Here is a 22,032-nt window from a genome sequence, read left to right as displayed (position 1 = left end):
TAGCTGAGATTCTCACTGACATCTTTAACGTCTCCCTGAGCAGCGCATTCGTTCCTACGTACTTCAAGGCTGCCACCATCGTCCCTGTGCTGAAGAAGTTTTCAGTGTCCTGCCTCAACGACTACTGTCCCGTTGCACTCACATCCATCATCAAGAAGTGTTTCAAGAGACTCATCATGAGGCACATCAAGACCCTGCTGCCCCCCTCACTGAACCCCCATTGCCATCACCTTCCACCTGGCTCTAACTCACCTGGACAAAAAAGACATTTACATTCGAATGCTGTTCATAGACTTCAGTTCAGCATTGAACACAATCATTCCTCAGAAACTGATTGGAAAGCTGAGCCTACTGGGCCTGAACACGTCCCTCTGCAACTGGATCGTAGATTTCCTGACTGGGAGACTTACAGTCAGTCCAGATCGGAAGCAGCATCTCCAACACCATCACACTGAGCACAGGGGCCCCCCAGGGCTGTGTGCTCAGTCCACTGCTGTTCACTCTGCTGACCCACGACTGTGCTGCTACACACAGCTCGAACCACATCATCAAGTTCACCGATGACACGACCGTGGTGGGTCTCATCAGCAAGAACAATGAGTCAGCATACAGAGAGGAGGCGCAGCAGCTAACGGACTGGTGCAGAGCCAACAACCTGTCTCTGAATGTGAACAAAACAAAAGAGATGGTTGTTGACTTCAGGAGGACACGGAGCGACCACTCTCCACTGAACATCGACGACTCCACCGTAGAGATCTTTAAGAGCACCAAATTTCTTGGTGTTCATCTGGCGGAGAACCTCACCTGGTCTCTCAACACCAGCTCCATAGCAAAGAAAGCCCAGCAGCGTCTCTACTTTCTGCGAAGGCTGAGAAAAGTCCATCTCCCACCGCCCCCCATCCTCACCACATTCTACAGAGGTTGTATTGAGAGCATCCTGAGCAGCTGCATCACTGCCTGGTTCGGAAATTGCACCATCTCAGATTGCAAGACCCTGCAGCGGATAATGAGGTCAGCTGAGAACATCATTGAGGTCTCTCTTCCCACCATTACAGACATTTACACCACACGCTGCATCCGTAAAGCAAACAGTATTATGAAGGACCCCACGCACCCCTCATACAAACTCTTCTTCCTCCTGCCATCTGGCAAAAGGCACCGAAGTATTCGGGCTCTCACGACCAGACTATGTTACAGTTTCTTCCACCAAGCCATCAGACTCCTCAATACCCAGAGCCTGGACTGACACCAACCTACTGCCGTCTACTGTGCCTATTATCTTGTTTATTATTTATTGTAATGCCTGCACTGTTTTGTGCACTTTATGCAGTCCTGGGTAGGTCTGTAGTCTAGTGTAGTTTTTGTGTTGTTTTATGTAGCTCAGTGTAGTTTTTGTATTGTTTCATGTAGCACCATGGTCCTGAAAAACGTCATCTCATTTTTACTGTGTACTGTACCAGCAGTTATGGTTGAAATGACAATAAAAAGTGACTTGACTTGACTTAAAAGGAGAAAGTGTTAGGGAGAGGCTGAGGGAGAAATCTGAGAACTTTGGCCTTTGACAGCTAAGGAAATGGCCATCAATAACAGAGCAGCTAAATTCAGAAATGGAGGAGGGCAGGCATCTGAGGCTGTGGGCTGGAGGAGAGTACGGAGGCAAGATGATGGAATGACTTTAAAATCAATGTAGTTGTTAAACCAAGGATGAATTTGTATCAGGAAACGAGGGAGTAATGGGTAAGAGGTACCCATTGGTGTGAGGAAAGAGGCAAGAGAATTTTAGATTTGGACAGGTTGAACAATTCAATCAATGGTGGAGGTAATGTAGAACTGGTCGGTACCTGGGTAGAACCTGACACTGTACTTTTGGATGATATTGCTCAGCAGCCACTACATAGAATGGAGACAAGGATTTATCAGGCGGGGGCACCAGAATTAGCAGTGTGGGAAGAAAAGGAGCTGTTGCAGCTCTCCAAATGGCGAGATAATAATGGAACCAAAAGCGTACAAACATATTCATCCAAAGAGAGTGAAGAGGAATTGGAGCAACACACATCAAAGTTGCTGGTGAACGCAGCAGGCCAGGCAGCATCTCTAAGAAGAGGTACAGTCGACGTTTCAGGCCGAGACCCTTCGTCAGGAATTGGAGCAGGTTGCTGTGGCCAACTGTATCAAAAGCTGTAGATGAGTCAAGGAGGACTAAAGAAAGTGGATTACCTTTGTCACAAGCATTTTGGATTTGGTAACTTTCATTAAAAGCTGCACCATTTCTGCTTAAACCTGCTTTAATATTTATCAAGTAATTTAGACTGGTAGGAAGAAAAACCAGTGAATGAATGGACCTACGTTTCTTTGTGTGGGCTAGGGTGTTATTTGTGTCATAATTAAATCACATTTGACAACACAGAGAGAAACCTAGGAATTTGACTTTGCAAGAAATCTCCAGATTGCTCACTGAAATGGTAAGTGCCGGGGTGACTGGATGCTGTCACTTATTTGTTCAACACCTCTTGACAGTGGTTATCTGGCACAAAATTGGGATGTGAATAAATAGTACTGAGGATAAATGACTGGAGAAATGTTAAAATATTATCTCTCAACTTTCCCACTCTGTTGTCCCTTGCCAAAGAAAAATGACTTCTTAATTATTTCTCAATGGCATCTCATTCATGACCCCATGGAATTATTCGTATCAAAATTCCCCTCTACGGTACCATGAGAATCAAAACCGTTTGTCTATTAATAGCTTGCTTGAATGCAAGAACATCTCAAAATTATGGGCTTGTGGAGAAAGGGCTAAAATGGATCGTTCTTCTGAAGAACCAGCATCTGTACAAATATTGTAATAGTCCCTCTTGAACTGCATGCCTCTTTGAATATTTTAGTGAACTTCATTTTGATACTTTAAAAATTTCTTTTGCATTATTGAGTCTGTTTGTCATTTTACAAAGTCTTTGGTTTCTATGGCAATGTACTTCTGAGGAGGTATTCCGCCAAGACCTTTATTACTATTATTGGCCATGTAGCTTGGTAAGAAATGGAGAAAGAAAGCCAGTTACCCACCAGAGAGAAGAAAAGCAATGGGAAGATGTTGTTTTTCTATTTGAAGCAGCTAGGTCCAGATGGATGATGTGAGCAAAGGTCTGCAACAGCACACATAAAATGCTGGGGGAACTCAGTACATCAGGCAGCATATATTGGAGGGAAATGAACCTCCCCTTACCTGCCGAGTTCCACCAGCGTTTTGTGTGTGTGTGTGTGTGTGTGTGTGTGTGTGTGTGTGTTGCTCAGGATTTCCACCATCTGCACAATAAGTGCTGCTTACTGTTGTGTATTTAATATTTCAATAAGATTTCAATATTATTCTGTCTGTATGTATACCTTGATTAAGAATTCTTGTTGATTTAAATAACTAATTATTGGTTATATGTAAATGTACATTAATTGCAGGCGTCATCACACTACCATGTGATACAGTACATGCATGCTTCACTTGAAGTAAAACTTGAATTTAGCCCTGCATTTCATCTTCCTTTGAATCAGTTTAATGCATTGAACTTACAAAATGTCACACTTATCACCTGATATCATAGGGTCCATGGAAATGGGAGGAAAGCAAGTCTGTTCTCAGCTCCAAAGAACAGATAGCTGATAACCTCCAAGTCCCTGCAAGTGCTGCCGTGTAGCTGGATACTTGAGCATGAGGTAGCACGTTGCTATTCTTTTGGTTCCTTTACCAGTTATACATTTGTTACTAGAAATTCAGTACAAGTGAAGTGACAGATGGATAATTATACCAGCATTCAACATTACATTCTTTACACGGAAAAAATAAGACAAGGAGTAGGTTTGTCAAAGGAGAGTATGAATAACCCTCCATCTTCTGGGATTCAAGATTGTTTGTCATTTCCAGTATCCAACTATAAATACTATAGAACAAAAGATATAGAAGCAGAATTAGGCCATTTGGCCCATCAAGTCTGCTCTGCAGTAGAACAAAATGATTGTTACTCCTTATCTGATGCATCATAAAAAAACACAATAAGATAAAGGACATAATAATAAAAAACAATAAATTAAATACATAAGATAGCTTGTACACATTGATTGTATCTCCATAAAGTGATGCTAGGCACAGGAGTGTGTAGGGGAATGGCAGCTTTGTGTGGGTTGGTGGGTGGAGATGTTAGTCAGCCTCACTGCTAGGTTAAAGTAACTGTTTTTGATTCTGGTGGTCCTGGTGTGGGCGTGGATGCTACGTAGACTGGGACGGGAGTGGGACAAACAGTCCATAAACAGCATGGGTAGAGCCCGTCACGATATTGCTGGCCTTTCTCCGGCACTTTTTTGTATATATGTCCTTGATGCTACGTAGGTATGCTGGTGCTGGTGATGCGCTGAGCAGTTTTCCCATTCTCTCCTATTATCTCTTGACATTTGTGTCTAAAAACCCTCCTCAAATTGTTCAGACACTTGGCCTCCACTGCTTTCTATGACCGAGAATGCCGTACATTTTTTCTGCCCTGAGTGACAGAACTCTCCTTGATTCTGTTACAAACATTGTATGTCAGACAATGACCCCTCGTTCTAGAAGCACCCCCATTCCAGTCGGAGGAAATTACTTCTAAATTCAAAGTAATACAAGCCTGATAGATGTAAGCTGAAACAGGACACATTATTGTGCTTGGTAATAATACAAACCTCTCTACTCTGCCTGAGCAGGGATTTTTTTCCCCACCAGGAAGGGCTGTAGTATTTCAAATTAATTGTGCAAGTTCTTTTTCGAATGATGCTTTATCTATAGCACATGAAAATGCAAAATTTCATGTTCGCTAGAGAACTCAGTAGAATATTACTGTTCCTATTTGAACATGAGTTCATGAAATCTGTGAATCATTAATTCACATGCTGTTTAGTTGATACACCATCAAGTTGTAAAGACATGATGTGATGGATGGATAACTAATAATTATATGCTCTTCAGGGGAGCATGTAGCATTGTTTAGTCAGTCATTCAGCTGTTATTTAAATCCCAGACTTGCATTCTCGTGTGAAATATTCATTTCTGATTATACACCAAACCTGCTCTTGAAATTCCACAGTTAAAATCAAAAATGTTGGAAATGTTTAGCAGGTCAAGAGAAACTAAATCAATGCTTCTGGCTGACAACCGTTCATCAGAAATGAAGAGAAGTTAGAAAAATATATTTCAGTTGCTACATCTTCTGTTCCAATGTGGGTAGAGTTTAGAATCTGCAAGGGTGAAAGACCCTGATGAGAGTTATATACAGGCATCCAAACAGTGGTCAGGATGTGGACTACAAATTACAGTGGGAGATAGAAAATGCTTGTCAAAAGGGCAATGTTACAACAGTCATGGGGTTTTCAATATGCAGGTAGATTTGGAAAATCAGGTTGGTGCTGGATCCCAAGAAAGAGAATTTGTAGAATGCCTATGAGATGGATTTGTAGAGCAGCTTGGGGTTGAGCTCACTAAGGGACTGGCTATTCTGGACTGGGTGTTCTGTAATGATCCAGTCACAAACTAGAGAAAATCTACAGATGCTGAAAATCCGAGCAACACACAGAAAATGCTGGAGGAATTCAGCAGGCCAGGCAGCATCTATGTGAAAGAGTACAGTTGACGTTTCGGCGCAATGTTTTGTATGTGTTGTTCTGTAATGAACTGGATTTAATTAGGGTGCTTAATGTAAAGGAACACATAGGAGACATTGGTCATTATATGACAGTTTTCACCCTGCGATTTGAGAGGTAGAAGCTAAAGTCAGGTGTATCAGTATTATAATAGAAAAAAGGGAATTATAGAGACATGAGAGAGGAGCTGACCAAAGTTGATTGGAAGGGTACACTAGCAGGGTTGATAGCAAAACAGCAATGGTTGGACTTACTGGAAGCAATTCAGAAGGAACAGGATACATACATCTCAAAGAAGTAGTATTCTAGAGGCGGGGTGATGCAATCCTGACTGACAACATAAAAGCAAGAGAGAAGGCATATAATAGAGCAAAAATAAGTGGGAAGCTTTTAAAAACCAACAGAAGACAGCTAAAAAAGAAGCCATAAAGAGGGAAAGGTTGAAACCTGAAGGTGAACTAGCCAATAATATCAAAGAGGATAGCAAAAGATTTTTTTCAAATAAATAAATAAAGAGTAAAAGAGAGGGAAGAGTAAATATCAGATTCCTGCAAAATGATGCTGGAGAGATAGTAGTGCGGAATGAGGAAATGACAGATGAAACAAATAATTATTTTGCATCCATCTTCGCTGAGGAAGACATGAGTAGTATGCCATAAGTTTTAGCGTGTCAGAGGGCAGAAGTGAGTGCAATTGCTATTACTAGGGAGAAGGTGCTTGGATAGCTGAAAGGTCTGAATTAAGTTACCTGGACTAGATGGACTGCACCCCAGAGTTTTGAAAGAGGTAGCTGAAAGATTGCAGAGGTGCTACTAATGATCTTTTGAAGAATCACTAAATTCTGCCTTGGTTCTGGAGGACTAGAAAATTGCAATTATCACTCCACTCTTCAAGAAGGGAGGGAGGCAGAAGAAAGGAAATTATAGGCCAGTTAGCCTGATCTCGGTGGAGAGATGTTGGAGTTAATGGTTAAGGATGAATCTCGGGGTTCTTGAAGGCACATGATAAAATAGGCCAAAGTTAGCATTGTTTCCTCAAGGGAACATCTTGCCTGACAAATCTGTTGGAATTCTTTGAAGAAGTAATAAGCAGGATAGACAAAGGAGAATCGGTGAATGTTGTGTACTTGGATTTTCAGAAGGCCTTTGACAAGGTGCCTCACATGATCAGGGAAAAGGGAAATGGTGGAGCAGATGGAATGGGCTGAGTGGCTTTATTCTGCTCCTATCTCTTATGGTCTCATGGACTTATCAAAGGAGACTGAGTGACACAGCAATGGTGCTACTGGTAGATGGAGGTTTATTCATCACAGATCATCAGCCTGGAAGGGTTATAAAGAGAAAAAGAAAAAATAAGAACAGGGTATGAGAGGAAAGGGGCATACAATGCTGAATCTGTAAAATGCTGACTAAAATAAAATACAGCAGATGCTAGAAATCTGAATTGAAAGCTAAGAATGCTAGATATACTCAGCAAGTCGGGCAGGGGTTATGGAAGTGGAAGCTGGTGACCTTTGATCTGAAATAACTCTTTCTGATATAAATTGAAAATGCTGGTTGTCTGAAATAGTTGAATTCAGTGACACATTCTGAGGCTGTAAGTGCCAGTTTGGAAGCTGTGATGCTGTGTCTCAGTTTTGCTTTGGGATGATGGAGAATCAATATGTAGGCATCCGGAAAGCCCTGTTACAGGTTGAACAGACGCTTTCTGCAGAGCAGTCATCCAGTCTGCCTTTAGTTTCTTCAGTGTAGCAGAGATCATATCATCGTCAGTGAGTGGAGCACACAAAGTTGGAAGAGAAACAGTGAGGAGTTGCTAAACCTGGAAAACGTGTTGGTTCCCTGGAAAGTGGGAAGGGAAGAGATCAACGGACAGGGAAAGTGAGGAATTCTAAAGAATTTTTTTCATATTTAACTCTGCTACTTAACCATACAGCTCCATGAAATCAGGGGGATTACAGGTTTGTCATTTGTTCCTGGCAAATAATACACCATTGATGATTTAATCAACTTAATTTCTACTTTTTTGGCAATTGATTACAAACCCATGAACATATGGACAAGGAGCAGAAGTGGGTGTCTTGGCCCTCAAGAAAACTCTGCCTTTAGTAAGTTCCTTAATAGCTTAATAAACTCTGCTTTAATAAGCTTCTCATTTCTTTACACTTTACAGACAGAAGATTACTTGAAACACAAGATTAGAAGTAGACCTGAGAAAACAGATCTGGTTAATATGCATATCCTACAAGGTGAGAATGTGGCTGCATTGTAATTTTTTTATTGCTTTGATGGTGTCTAAATGTTATGCAAGTAGTGTGTGTATGTGTTCCAAACCTAGTGACAGGATTCTTGGTGACCATCTACTTCTCATGGTGCCCAATGAGAACTCATCCATGGTGGGTTCCATTGTTGGTCAGCGCTGCAGACTTGTTTTTTTTTGCAGGTGTACCAATAGGGCTGAATGACCACATATGAGGCCTTGCCCAGGATTTATTAAAATAGACCTTCTGACAATGTAGCAGATCAAATCAAGATGTATGAACTCTTGTGTTCCTGACAAGGAGTTGATGCCAAGTTCCAAACACAGGGCTTGGTTGGTATACCCTCATGTTTCCTTATTCAACCAGCTAATTTTAGTAGCATTCCTCACATGCAGTTATGGTTATCAGTCCATCACACAACCAGCTTTCCCTCCATTCATTCCTCTTACACTTCCTGCTGCCTTGGGAAAGCAGCCAATATAATCAAGGACCCCTCCGACCCCACTTCTCCCATTTGGAAGAAGATACAAAAGTTTGAAAGCCCATACTGCCAGTCTATTGATAGAAGAATCGTTGATGAAATGCCCTGTTTCCTTTCTCATTTTATTCTGATTATAGTTCTGATACCTGTTGCTATGTATGAAGTCTGCCATTAGACAGGCTTGCCTTTGGGTTACATGCTCTCCATAAAAGTAGCTCTCTTTTTTAAAAACAGATCCAGAATGTATCCAGAATGATGCATAGCTAATACTCACAAACAACTACCTTAACGTGGCAGCATTAGGTTACCTTGTCGTCCACAATTTACTCTTTGGTTTCCTTCCAAGAGGATATTAACTGGAATCATCTCAGAGTCCAAGGAATTAAAATTAGCCAGAGAGCAGGTGTTTCCTCCCTTATGCTCTGCGTGGAGTTCAGTGGCCATTATTGGTAATGGGTTAAATAAAGTTTCCAGCTCAATTTTGGAAAATTCCAGGAACTCACCCCCTCATGACTTTCTGATCCTAATTGCTCTGCTTGCTCCTCATTTCCAACATTTTTATAACTAATAGACAAAAGCAATAAAAGCAAACCGAAAACACATTTTAGAACACCCACTCCCAACACACACCCTGATTTTTCTACGAAATTAGTTTAGTAATGATGTTTAATTTTCGGAGGCTCCAGGACCATCCTGGAGGGCTGTGACCTCAGTGTTGACCTTTTAGGAAATTTAATGTACGCTAGGAAAGCACTCCCAGGATGTTGGGATAGAACAGTTGTAGTTAGGTCAGCTTTTTTATACTGGAATCAGAGAAGCAGCTTAATTTATGGGAAATCATTTTAATATTTTCACCCGCCAGTTTTGCTCTGATCGATAACATATCTAATAGCTTTTTGAGATGGTATAACATGATAGTGCCGCAAAGTATGTTGGCTACTGCTGGTGGTTCCAAACACTCATCTGGTCTTCAATCACTTAAACAGTAGAATCCCAGATCTACACTGTCAGGTGCAGAGGTTCAGAACTTGCTGATTCAGAATGCTGATTCCCTCAAAACTTTCTGCTACTGATGCAGATCCTAGCCTTTCTGGGATTTCCCAGCATTGACATTGGGGCATAGCCTCTCAGATCTCATGCAGGGTTAACCTGATGCAAGAACTGCAAACTCATTTATGTGAATGGTGATTGCAGGGAAATGATTCAAGCACCTGTTTATTCTATTACTTAAATTCAATATTTTTACTTATTTTTATGTATTTTAGGTAACCCTTGTAATTGTGTAATTTTGAATCTTGTGTGAATTTTAATTTTTTTAGATGACTCTAAGTATCAGAGACATTCAAAAAGTATTTAAATGCACACCCCATGGCTTTTACATCTACTAATACTGACCCCAAGGCCTGGCTTCTCAGACTACCTAATGAAGGGCCTTGGCCTGAAATTTTGATTTGCACCTTTTGCCCACAAAGTTGCTGTTAACCTGGTGAGGTCTTTTAGCTTTTTCTTTGTTCTGAATTCTAGCATCTGCAGTCCATTTTGTCTCACACCAGAGTCTCAGTTGCCCATCATTCCAGGATGTTAAGATCTAGTGGGGTTTGGCCTCCGTGTCCATGCCAGGAAAAGATAGCCTTTGCAGGTGTGGTTGAGTAGATGGGGAGGTGGGTGTGAAGGGTGGTTTACTGGGCCAGGAAGATCTGCTTTGTAATCATTTCAAATGACCAGTCACTAAGTTTCTCTTTATGGTCCAAAAGATACACCTGCAGAGGGTAAACTTCAAGCAACTCAGATGAAGCTCAAGCGGGCAAGGCTGGCTGATGATCTCAATGAGAAGATAGCCCAAAGACCTGGGCCTCTGGAACTGGTGAAGAAGAATATAATTCCAGTGGACTCGGCTGTGAAAGAGGCAATCAATGGTATTTACAAAGCTCACCTTTGATCCGAGTTTGAGATTTGTACTGTTATATGCCGAGAAATCTCAGATCAGTAAGGTTAGGAACACTTTAGGGGAGCATCGCCACCTCAAGTACAATCCCCATTTAGCACAACAAACCATCAGTGAATTTCTAAGTAATTATCCCTTGTGTGTTATATTGAAGAATTCAACATTGAGATTGATTTTTATCAAAACAAATAGATTTCTTTAGTAGAATTCTGAAGGAATTGATACTTCTTTGTCTTCATTTTACAGGCTGTAGGTCTGAGTGCAAAGTGCCGTTATTGCCACTTCCAGGATGCTTTGAGAAGGGAATGGTGGTGAACTGCCATATTGAACCATCTCAGAGCTTCCAACCTTCCCTTGCAGGCTGCCCCTGGGTAATGAGTGGGTCCCATTTTTACAGATGTCCTTACGTCAATTTTGAACATAAATCAGAATATATGAAAAAATCACTCACTATAATAACCATAACAGTACTATAATGAATGGCACCAAACTCACACAAGGTAATAAGTAAGAACAATTATTAAAGAGAGAAAGAGAGAAAAAACTAATTTTGTTGCTCATAAGAACAAATGTATGTACATTCATCAGACTTTTGAATTATAGGAGCTCGTTCATTTGTACAGGTGTCCATATTTCTGGCGTTTGTAGCCTGTGGATGGCTTATAATTTGTTCACCTGCACAGTCATCTGGCTAGAAACATCCTGAAGCTGAGAGGGTATAGAGTCATAGAAAAATACAGCACAGAAACATGCCCCTAGCCCCATCTAGTTCATGCCAAACCATTTAAACTGCTTACTCCTATCAACCTGCACCAGGAACATAGCCCTCCATACCCCTACCATCCATGCACCTGTCCAAACTTCTCTTAAACGTTGACATCGAGTTTGCATACACCATTTGCGGTGGCAGCTCATTCCACACTCTCACGGCCCTCTGAGTGAAGAAGTTTCCTCATATCTCACTCTTGAACTTTTCGCCTTTCACCCTTAACCCATGACTTCTAGTTGTAATCCCACCCAACCTCAGTGAAAAAAGCTTGCTTGCATTTACCCCATCTATACCCTTCATAGTTTTGCATACTGCTATCAAATCTCCCTTCAATCTTCTACGTTCCAAGAAATAAAGTCCTAACCTGTTCAATTTTCCCATATAACTCAGGTCCTCCAGACCTGGCAAATTCCTTGTAAATTTTCGCAGTATTCTTTCAAACTTAACTTACATCCTTCCTGTAGGTAGATGAGCAAAACTGCGCACAATTCTCCAGATTAGGCCTCACCAATATCTTATACATCTTCAGCGTAACATTCACCTCCTGTATGCAACCTGGAAGAAGAGCATCCAGCCCTTTTGCTGGTCTTCAGTGTCTTGCCAGGGGTTGCACAATTACATTGTAATGGCAACATCCTTCTGAAAGGAGAGTCTGGAAGTAATTGCAATATTTTTTAAAAATTTACTTATATTCCTGACCAAAGCATTTTTTCCTGAGAAGCTTAGTTTGCATCATTATCATTAGACGTCTTCACTCTTGAAGAAATTGACACTTAAATCTCCTGGAAGCCCTGCAGTATGGAATTCCTAATTTAACTCAGGACATGAGTTTGCTAATTTTATTCCTTCCTGATGTTTCTTACAGGATGGAAAATCAACATTCAAAACATTTTTACTGTTGGTAATCTCACGTACTCTGGAATTTTGTACCAGTTTCAATATGATGTGTGGACATAAATTGAGAAATACTTTCTTCCGTTATATCATTACTTCCTCACAATTAGTCCAACAAGATTATTAATTGAAATAAAACTTCCACTGTGGGTTGTAAGGTAGCTGTAAGGCAGGAATTTCACAGACAAGTGTGTGAATTGTCTGTGAGTAACTGTGCTCTTTCCACTGCTTGCACTGGGCTTGTGATTGCTCAGGACAAATGGAATCAAGGTTCCCATTGTGATCCCAAATGGTCCTTCTCCGGTTACGGATGTCATAAACAACATTGTGCTGCAGATTTAATGCGCTCTGGTCCACCCTTTCACGGTGACTTGAGCAACATGTTTAAGTCACTTCCTGTGCCCATCAAGTCCCTTCTAGCTGTGCAGAGCACAGAATAGAGCTAGTTTCGCAGTCAGTTGCTATTTCTGCCCAGTAACTCATAAACATTGTGACAGACCTGATCTTCAAATACTCTTTTCCTCAGATCTGTACTGATGCTCTGAAGGCAGTGGTGAACATCATCATTGATGCCCACCTTCACTGAGAGGTGGCTTCCAAGATGATAGGATTTGTTCCATGATTTCCATGACAGCCTTGTTGCACATGTTTTTTGCTTGTGGTTGGGGTGGGGCAGGGGAGGGAGTGGTGTTGTACGGGAAGGAATAGCGATTGATAACTTTTGTGGGTGTTAAACATTGGGACCATTTGCTCATTTGCTTCAAGCAATGATTCACTGATGACTAGAAACTCAGCCTCCCATACAACTATAATCCATCTACTGCACCTCAGTGGCTGAACTTGGAGTGACCTCAGTTTGGGAAGTTGGCTGAACAGTTTCCCAGATTAACTCCATTCCAGCAGGTGGTTTTAGGAGGTAAACTACAGTGATAACACCATGTTGTGCAATATGTTCAAACTGGATTGCCAAGTATTACTCATACTGTCTATTGCACAGCAAACCAAGTTAGTTTACCCAATAAAACAGTCTGTGTTTATGGTAAAGGAAACAGAAATAATAGCAACTTCTTGTGAACTTTGATAATTTCTCCTGAGAAAAACAAATCCATTGGTATAGTTACTCAGACCCCACATAGCACTGATACGTTACAATGTGGTTATTCAGTTCTTTATTGAATTTTTTTTAAATGACAAAACTTCATTCTAAACAACACCTAAAGCTTTTCAAGGGTGGCTGCCAATACATTCAATCAACCAATTAGAGTGTTTTACATACACTCTAAGCCACTCCCAGCCAATCACCTATTAGTTCACGCTCTGCCTCCCTCACCTGTGTAAACGTTCTTGCTCCCTCACCAATTTATTCCTTTTTTTTCACCCTGGAAAAAAACCTGCAAATTCCAGTGAGGGTAGTACATCTAATGTGTCCAGGAAAAGCATCAGCATGGATGTGAAACTGCAAGTGATATGACATGTGAAAACTGGTGAGCGCAGGTTGATGTTGACACCTCTTTGAAATTGGCTACATTGACAATGAGAACAATAGTTTTAAAATGCAGACAAGATAAAAGCTTCTGCAACAACAACCTCAAAGTTATCATCAACAAAGGTGACTTATTCAAGGGGCCATTTGCTTGAAAAACTAGAAAATAGACCAAATATATGGGTGGATGACCAGACACAATGAAACATGCCCCTAAGCCAGCAGATCATACCACCACCCGCTTCCCTCCACTGTTGCTGTGATGTGTTACTGCTTCACTGATGTACAGGGTTAGGTCTATTTGTGTGTTTGTTACTCCACGACTTAATGTGTATATGTAAAGTAATATATCATATGTCTTGGGTTTGATTTTGTTTTAATCAGGCACACACGTCCATTTACGTAATGTTACAATAACCCCGCATAACGCTGATTTGCATCGCGCTCCACCTCCGAGGGGTGCATCCTCAGTGTTAGACGGGGTCTGAGTGTTTATATAATGTACATTATCTAGTCTTGAGCATTTGCAGTCACCCTGTTTGTGAGATGTACAGTAATTGTCTGATCACCTCTATTCTAGCTTTGGATAACATAGTCACTTTGTGTTGCCATGAAAAAAGTGCCTTTGTCCAGAAATCCCTGTTCATTGAACTCGCAGGATGAAAGATCACTGAAGATCCATTTCAGTGAAGCAATGCAGGAAGTTGCACTCTCCCCCTAGGCATTATGGGACTCAAAGAGCAGAGGATAGTCAAAGGAAACCCTAACAACATCTTATCAGAAAGTTTAGGACTTCTGCGTCTGTGGTCAGTTGCCACAGAGTTGTGCAGATTCATGTTTGCAGGGACTAAGGACAGGAGAATATGAGACTCTAGAGTCTCTGTTACCAGACCTGTGGTCTTTTCCTGCAACCTCTCCAGTGTGGGAAGGTTTACCTCCAGCTTGCATTTTCCTTTTCTCTTTCCTAAATTTATCACTGATTGTGTTGAGGAAATCAAAAACCAGAGGCAATTTCAGAAATTTAAAATCCATCATCAACTTTTCCTTAAGTGCTTTTTTAATATAAATCATTGAAGGAAAACTGTGGTAGGTTGAAATTGTTCTTTGTAGATACCTCTTCATGACACATTACATTTCTAATCAGCATTGCATTGTTCAAAAGAGTTATTAAACTATTTGTGCTCAATTGCCGCAATACAGTTTATCTGAGGTGTAATTACAGCCAATCACCAACAGACTGAATTAATTATACTGCCTTTGCCCTTGAGCTGAAATTAAAAAGCTTAACAAATAGATATTTAGCCACAACAAATGTTCATATCACTACCAAGTTTACAAGAAATGATCTTCAAGTTGAACTGTAATTTGATGTAGCAGATGAATGTTGAGCTGGCTGTCTGCTGACATCTTGTGCATAGCTGAAGGGTGAATCAGAGACTGTTTATACCCTGGTCCTTGTCAGCACCTTCAATGCAGAGCTTAGGAGGATAAAGTCCAGCAGAGTGGCTGAATCCGTTATGTTTAGAGATTACAACAGACTACTGGTCTCCTGGTGAAGTAGGTTCATACACTAGCTCAGCTGCAGATAGGGAAAGAGCGTGCTACCCGTCACCTTGACATCATTTGTAATTGTCCCTGAAAAGAAATGATAGGCAATTAAGGCTTTTTAGACCCAGTTGACAAGTCACCTTATTTGGTTTAATGATATATTTTAACAGTAATTTATTTTGATTCTTGTTTTACTGAGTATTAGATATCAATTGAAAGAGCATTTTAGTGACAATATTAGGACTTCTGAAATTTTAAATCAAGTTCTTCATAGGTCGATTAAATTTAGCTAATTATGAATGTATATGCATGTTTCTGAATGTCAAAGCATTTCTGTGGTTTGCCACATGGTACCATTGATCTCTTATAATATAGAAGCCCATGAAGTGACTTCTTTGGGCTTCAAGCAGGAAATTCAGCAGTGACGTCCATCTCTGGGTTCCCTGTTGCAAAGTGCTACGTGTACATGTTGATTGAGAACATACTGATCTTGGATCCAAAGGTCTGTACTGTAATGGAGCCTACCAACATTTACTGTCCTATGTTCAGTTACCAGAGAGCTGCTGACTGCAGCCATAATTCACTTCTTACTCTAAAATGAAATCTAAAGTTTTATTCAGAAAGTAACTTGCAGTATAAAGAAAATTTTTTTTCCATGCATGTAACTTAGTCCTAATACAATTGACCCCACTTTTAGTAGCACATTTTCATTAAGAAAGTAAAAGTTAATAAATGAAATATGTCAACATATCAAACTTGGGAATGAAATTAATTTCAGAATGAAATACTTAAGAATTAAAGGCCTTTGAATAATTGTTGGAATATTACTGGAGGAGCCTGTCGACAAGCTTCACAGTTTTCTTATAGTTAACAGTTTTGACCTTCTGCCACTTAAAGTATGCCTGCATGCCTCTCGATGTCTGGGTTGGAATTGAGAGGTCTCAGTTTTATGTTATCAGTTGATAAATACTGCTCTCTTGATATTTTCCGCAGTCAGCATAATCTGCAGTAGTCAGCATAAATCATGCCAAATGGCATCTTTAAATGAGAGTGACAGGGACAAACCTGCTGCAGATGTGTCTGTGCATTTGTGCAGCCAAGCCACGTGGAGCATCTGCCTGTAATTTCCTTTATGTCAGAGGGATGAGGTGATTATAGGCTAGAACATTGTGTCTTGGGAGAATGCATTTCAGTTTATTTAAAGCCAGCTGAATTCAACTGGAAGGAAAAGAGACAGTGACGTATTTAATTCTTAGTAAAAGAATATTCGACTGTCATTTACAATGACTGCTACTGGATAATGAGGCAAACAGGTAAACTTTAATTGTAAAGATTTTTTTAAATGAGTTTTGTGCCAATAGAGTCTGTGGCTATTAGTGATGGAGAAAGAGCCACTTCCAATTTCAGACATCTTGGTTAGCTCATTATATTGTTCCTCAGGAAAGCATGCCTTTAATGTGTAACTCTGGCAATTTTCCTTTTCTCAGAACATCTCTGTCCCATGGATGCTGAGTGAGATTAAAACAGTGGTCATTGAAATCACAAGCAGGGTCCAGTTTAGGTCTATGCTAGGAATTGCTCAGAGGCTCCCTAATAGGATTCTTCCAGCCCTTGGAAAAGATTCACAACTCTGGCTTAACATGGTCTAGATGGTTTCATCATTTGAAGTTCCTCTCCCACCCATCTTGATTAAATAGTATTTCTTTCAATGTTTACAATATCTTCAGAGCATTTTTGTCTCCAGAAAACAAAAAAAAAGCATTATTTTTCTCCTTCTGTAACTTTGATTCTATCCAGGATAATTGGCACCTCTACCACGAGGCAAATCATCCATTGCACAGGATTAAATTTATATCAAGATCCTATCAGCAAGAAAACATAAGTCTATCAGTTCTCCATCCAAGTCTCATTGTAGTTACTTAATAATTCTTTGCTGCTCTGTTCAAAGGAAGAATTTAAAATTGGATACAGCTGATTGGTGATGCCATAGATTTCTTGAAGTTGTTTGGCAGCAGTTTGCAAATAGTGTTTTACAGAATTAACTACCTCATTAATTTGAATCAAGCAATGTCTTGTACTAGTTGGATGCAGTACAATGTAACATTAACTATTGCAACAGCAACTGTGTGGGACTTTGCTCCTTTCTGCAGGTCTGTGTATGTTAAAAAATGACCCATTGAGATGCTTTGCTGCAAAATATCCTGTGAGGTCACCAGCTACGATGTGATATTTAGACACCAAATGTACGGGTGGTAGAAGTAAAACAAATTTTCCTCCTATCTGGCATGAAGTGCTGTTGTTTTCCCCTTGCTGTCTGAGTGTGTGACTGAATGATAAATGCCAGGTCGCTCTATGTCAGGTTACCATATCCATTCCATTACTTAGTATTCTGCCATCGGTCTTATTTCTCAACACTTCACTTATCAGGAGACCTCTGGGGTCAAGAGCTGTTGTCAGTTTGATCCTATAATCCTGGAAAATTTCCTCACAATTTGGGTGCTTTGATAATAGCACCAAATGACTAAGGGAAGAACTCTAATGACTTCATTCTCTCCTTCAGCCCACAAGAACATCGTGTTCTTTCAAGTAGTAGCCACATTTTGTTAAATGACAAAACGACCATTCTCTCCTGTCTGGATGAGGGAATGATAGCAAGCAGGGTATGAAATAACACATTATGAGTCATGACAAGACCACCCTCTACAGCAGTTCGCATTCCCTTGCCCCGATAAAGATCGGTTATGAAAGCACGTATTCTGTTACCTTATACATTTGACATTTTTATACATCTTTTAGAAGTATTTGGTCCACAAAGTAAAATGTAAAATCCACTGAAAGATTGGTCGTGTAGAAGTTTGCTGCAGTTGATGCATTAGCAATCTAATATTAATTAGGAAATATTAAAAAGGGAGCAAAGTTAGTTAGCACCAGCTCAAAAGATAATGCAGTTGGGCTTCCTGTGTGTTACCAGTCCATTTCAGAAAAGCCTGGCTTTGCCAGTCTAATCAGCACATACATTCTCAATGCAGACCTCAGGAAGTGGCCCTTACAGGAAGTGGCCCTTACTACTGAATACTGAAAGGCCTGGATAAAGCAGATAAGGAGAGGACTTTTCCATTAATAGGAGAGGGTCAGCTTTGAGGGCACGCCCTCAGAATAACGGGATGTCCCTTTAGAACAGAGATGAGGAGGAATTCCTTTCGCCAGAGAGTAGTGAATGTGGGAATTCATTGTCAGATACAGCTCTGAAGGTCAAGTCTTTAGATATATTTAAAGCCGAGATTGATAGGTTCTTGATTGGTAAATGAGTTAAGAGTTACAAAGAGAAGGTAGAAGAATGTGGTTTGAAAAATCAAATTGGTTATGATTGGAGCAGACTCAATGGGCCGAATATCCAATTTTTTTTCACTCCTCACTCAATGAGTATGAAAGTGCGGCTCTATTTACAGGATTTATTCCGGCCACTAAATTTTGAGGGGGATTCTACTGAAACCACTTGTTGGTGATGTGAGTGAGGTCCTACTTTGGGTCAGTTTAGTTGACATTTGTGCAGCATGGTGTCCCTTAAAGCCACGCTGTGGAGCAATCAGTATTACTAGAATTTATTTATGCTGGGAGTTTTGGCCATTGTGTTTGGAAATCTCCCTGGAGATGAATGTTAGGCACTGCACCATTTGAAAGAAGTAGATACTGGAAAAAATACACACCTGAAAAAGATCTCACACCAGAAAATAAAAATGGAATGTCATTATTGACCATGTTATTTCCTCCAGAAAAGTGCACACAATGGTTTCCTCTTCTGCCAAGAGGAGGCCACCCTCCGGATGGAGGAGCATTCACCGTTCATCACCATCATCATCATTCTGTCTGGGTAGCCTCCAACCTGATGGTGTGAACAACAGGAATTCTGCAGATGCTGGAAATTTAAGCAACACACATCAAAGTTGCTGGTGAACGCAGCAGGCCAGGCAGCATCTCTAGGAAGAGGTACAGTCAACGTTTCGGGCCGAGACCCTTCGTCAGGACTGACTGAAGGAAGAGATAGTAAGAGATTTGAAAGTGGGAGGGGCAGGGGGAGATCCAAAATGATAGAGAAGACAGGAGGGGGAGGGATGGAGCCAAGAGCTGGACAGGAGATTGGCAAAAGGGATATGAGAGGATCATGGGACAGGAGGCCCAGGGAGAAGGAAAAGGCGGGGGGGGGGAAACCCAGAGGATGGCCAAGGGGTATAGTCAGAGGGACAGAGGGAGAAAAAGGAGAGAGAGAGAAAGAATGTGTGTATATAAATCTACTGTAAAGATGAAGCCACACTCAGGTTGGAGGAACAACACCTTATATTCTCCTCTACTGTAAAAATGAAGCCACACTCAGGTTGGAGGAACAACACAGTATATCCGTCTGGGTAGCCTCCAACCTGATAGTATGAACATTGACTTCTCAAACTTCCGCTAATGCCCCACCTCCCCCTCGTACCCCATCCGTTATTTATATATACACATTCTTTCTCTCTCCCCCCTTTTTCTCCCTCTGTCCCTCTGACTATACCCCTTGCCCATCCTCTGGCGTTTTTTCCCCACCCTCCCCCTTTTCCTTATCCCTGGGCCTCCTGTCCCATGATCCTCTCATATCCCTTTTGCCAATCACCTGTCCAGCTCTTGGCTCCATCCCTCCACCTCCTGTCTTCTCCTATCATTTTGGATCTCCCCCTCCCAGTTTCAAATCTCTTACTAGCTCTTCCTTCAGTTAGTCCTGACGAAGGGTCTCGGCCCGAAACATTGACTGTACCTCTTCCTAGAGATGCTGCCTGGCCTGCTGCGTTCACCAGCAACTTTGATGTGTTGTATGAATATTGATTTCTCCTTTCCATATTTTTTTTACCTCCCTCCTCCCCTCGTCTTCAATTCCCCACTCTGTCATTTACTTCTTCTCACCTGCCTATCACTGCCCTCCGGATCCCCTCTACCTCCCCTTTCTCCTGTGGTCCACTGTCCTCTCCTATCAGATTCCTTCTTCTCCAGCCCTTTACCTTTCCCACCCACTTGGCTTCACCTTCTATCTATCCTCCTTCCCCTCCCCCACCTTTTTACTCTGTCATCCTCCCCATTCCTTGAAGAAGGGTGCCAGCCCAAAATACCCATGGTTTATTCATTTCCATAGATGCTGCCTGACAAGCTGAGTTTTTTTTAATTGACTTACAGTATAGAATAGGTCCTATCGGCCCTTCGAACCATGATGCCCAGTAACTTCCAACTTAACCCTAGTCTGATCACAGGACAATTTACAAAGGCCAACCTACCAACCAGTATGTCCTTTGTTCTATGGGAGGAAACTGGAGCACCCGGAGGAAACCCACGTAGTCACGGGGAGAACGTACACACTCCTTACGGGCAGCTGCAGGAATTGAACCTGGGTCACTGGAACTGAAAAGCATCGTGCTAATCACTACACTACCATGCTGCCCACTATGCTACACTTTCATAATGCTAATTTAATGTTTGCTTGGCACTGTGCAGTTTTTTTTTCCAACTTTGTGCAGTGAAGTTCTTGCACATCGGCTTGTGATACTCAGATCATTCTTTTGAAAGAACCAGTTAAGTGGGTGTACTTTCAGTGAATGTTAATGGTGCCACTAATTTAAAGATTGAAGATTATTTATTGTCATTCTTCAATACACGGATGTAAAGGAGAACAAAATGATTGCTACTCTGGATCTGATACAGCATCATAAATACGATGAGTATAAAAACAGAATAAATATAAAAGCATTCCTACAAAACTCAATGTGCAAGTAACTGTTATGTTGTATGTGCATAAAGTGACATGTGTATGTAGGGGTGGTGGGGTGAGTTGGTAGGTGGATGTGTTGATCGGTCTGATGACTTGTTTTTGACAATTGAGGATGTGTCAAATCTATCCACAAAAGAATGGGAATGAAATCAGATGTAGAATAGAAGTATGAAAATATTACTGATGTACACAGAAACACATTTTAAAAGCATTTGTAATTTTATTCATATAAGCAATATATAATGGATGTGTCTCTTCTGATTTGGACTTTCTTACACTGCACAGTAGCACTGTTTTGGTTTCAGATCTGTTATAAATTATTGTAAGATGACAGTGCTATTGGAACATTTTCCTTTGGATTTGGATTTTTCAACAAGCCCTCCCAGAATTGCAGAGAAACCACCCACCATGGTTCTATTACCGTTTGGAATTCTTGAGTGACTGCTGGAATGACACTGGGCACTCCTCTTAGATTGCTATGGTTTTATGGCGTAAAATCTGTGTGTAAACCTGCAGAATGCATCCGGTGGAGAAAAAGAAAACTGATACCATTCACTCACTGTGTAGCATCATAAGGTTCTAAGCATGCGAACAAAGACAGTTTGGGGATTTGACTTTTAACTTGTACAAAAATAATGTCTGACATGTGCTTTTGCTCATTATTGGCTGACTTTGCTGAATAACACTGAAGGGTTTCAGTGAAATAAATTCCACGTGTTCATTTACCAAAGAATTCAGCACAGCTGTGAAGTGTTGCATTGGAAAGCAGAATTGAGATCCCAAATGCAGATTAATGGTGACTCTGGAGTCTTTGGAAATATGTGCAAATATCAGCTGATGGTGCGCTTGAAAAGAAGTTTCCATTGTTGGACTTCCAGTAATCAGCAATGATTTCTTTACAATATACTAGCAGCCTTGATGTATGAGGGAACAAAGCTGCACATTTATTGATCTCCTGACATTGTCTTGTCAGGTCAATTTTTTTTAAGCATTTTTATATTAAAAGTATTGCAAACTGCAGTTATCCCGAATCATTTGTATTTAGTTTTATTTAAGAAAAACAGTTTCTTACAAGTCTACTTACTGGATCTAAGCCAGGCTAACTCAGAACAGGTTGATGGGCAGGCTTTTTATGGAATAAGTTTATGCTGTATCACTGGATGCTAAAGCACAGCTAACAGGTGATGAGTAGAACTTCTGCTTTGAGTA

The 22,032-nt window shown here is 40.9% G+C and overlaps 1 protein-coding gene across 5 annotated transcripts in view; it reads left to right on the top strand.

The window, feature by feature from the left end:
* The window catches only part of myocd (myocardin), a 714,017-nt gene that overhangs the window by 665,291 nt on the left and 26,694 nt on the right, over positions 1-22,032 (top strand). For all 5 annotated transcript variants that reach the window (XM_063074257.1, XM_063074258.1, XM_063074259.1 and 2 more), the window contains 2 exons: positions 7,828-7,903; positions 10,151-10,312. In XM_063074257.1, coding sequence (XP_062930327.1) covers positions 7,828-7,903; positions 10,151-10,312 — 238 coding nt within the window. The remainder of the gene's footprint in view (positions 1-7,827; positions 7,904-10,150; positions 10,313-22,032) is intronic.

The sequence above is a fragment of the Mobula hypostoma genome, chromosome 22 (assembly GCF_963921235.1).
Source record: "Mobula hypostoma chromosome 22, sMobHyp1.1, whole genome shotgun sequence".
In the NCBI taxonomy this organism is placed as follows: domain Eukaryota; kingdom Metazoa; phylum Chordata; class Chondrichthyes; order Myliobatiformes; family Myliobatidae; genus Mobula; species Mobula hypostoma.
Note: the sequence above shows the minus strand (reverse complement) of the source record. Positions and strands in the feature narration are given on the sequence as shown.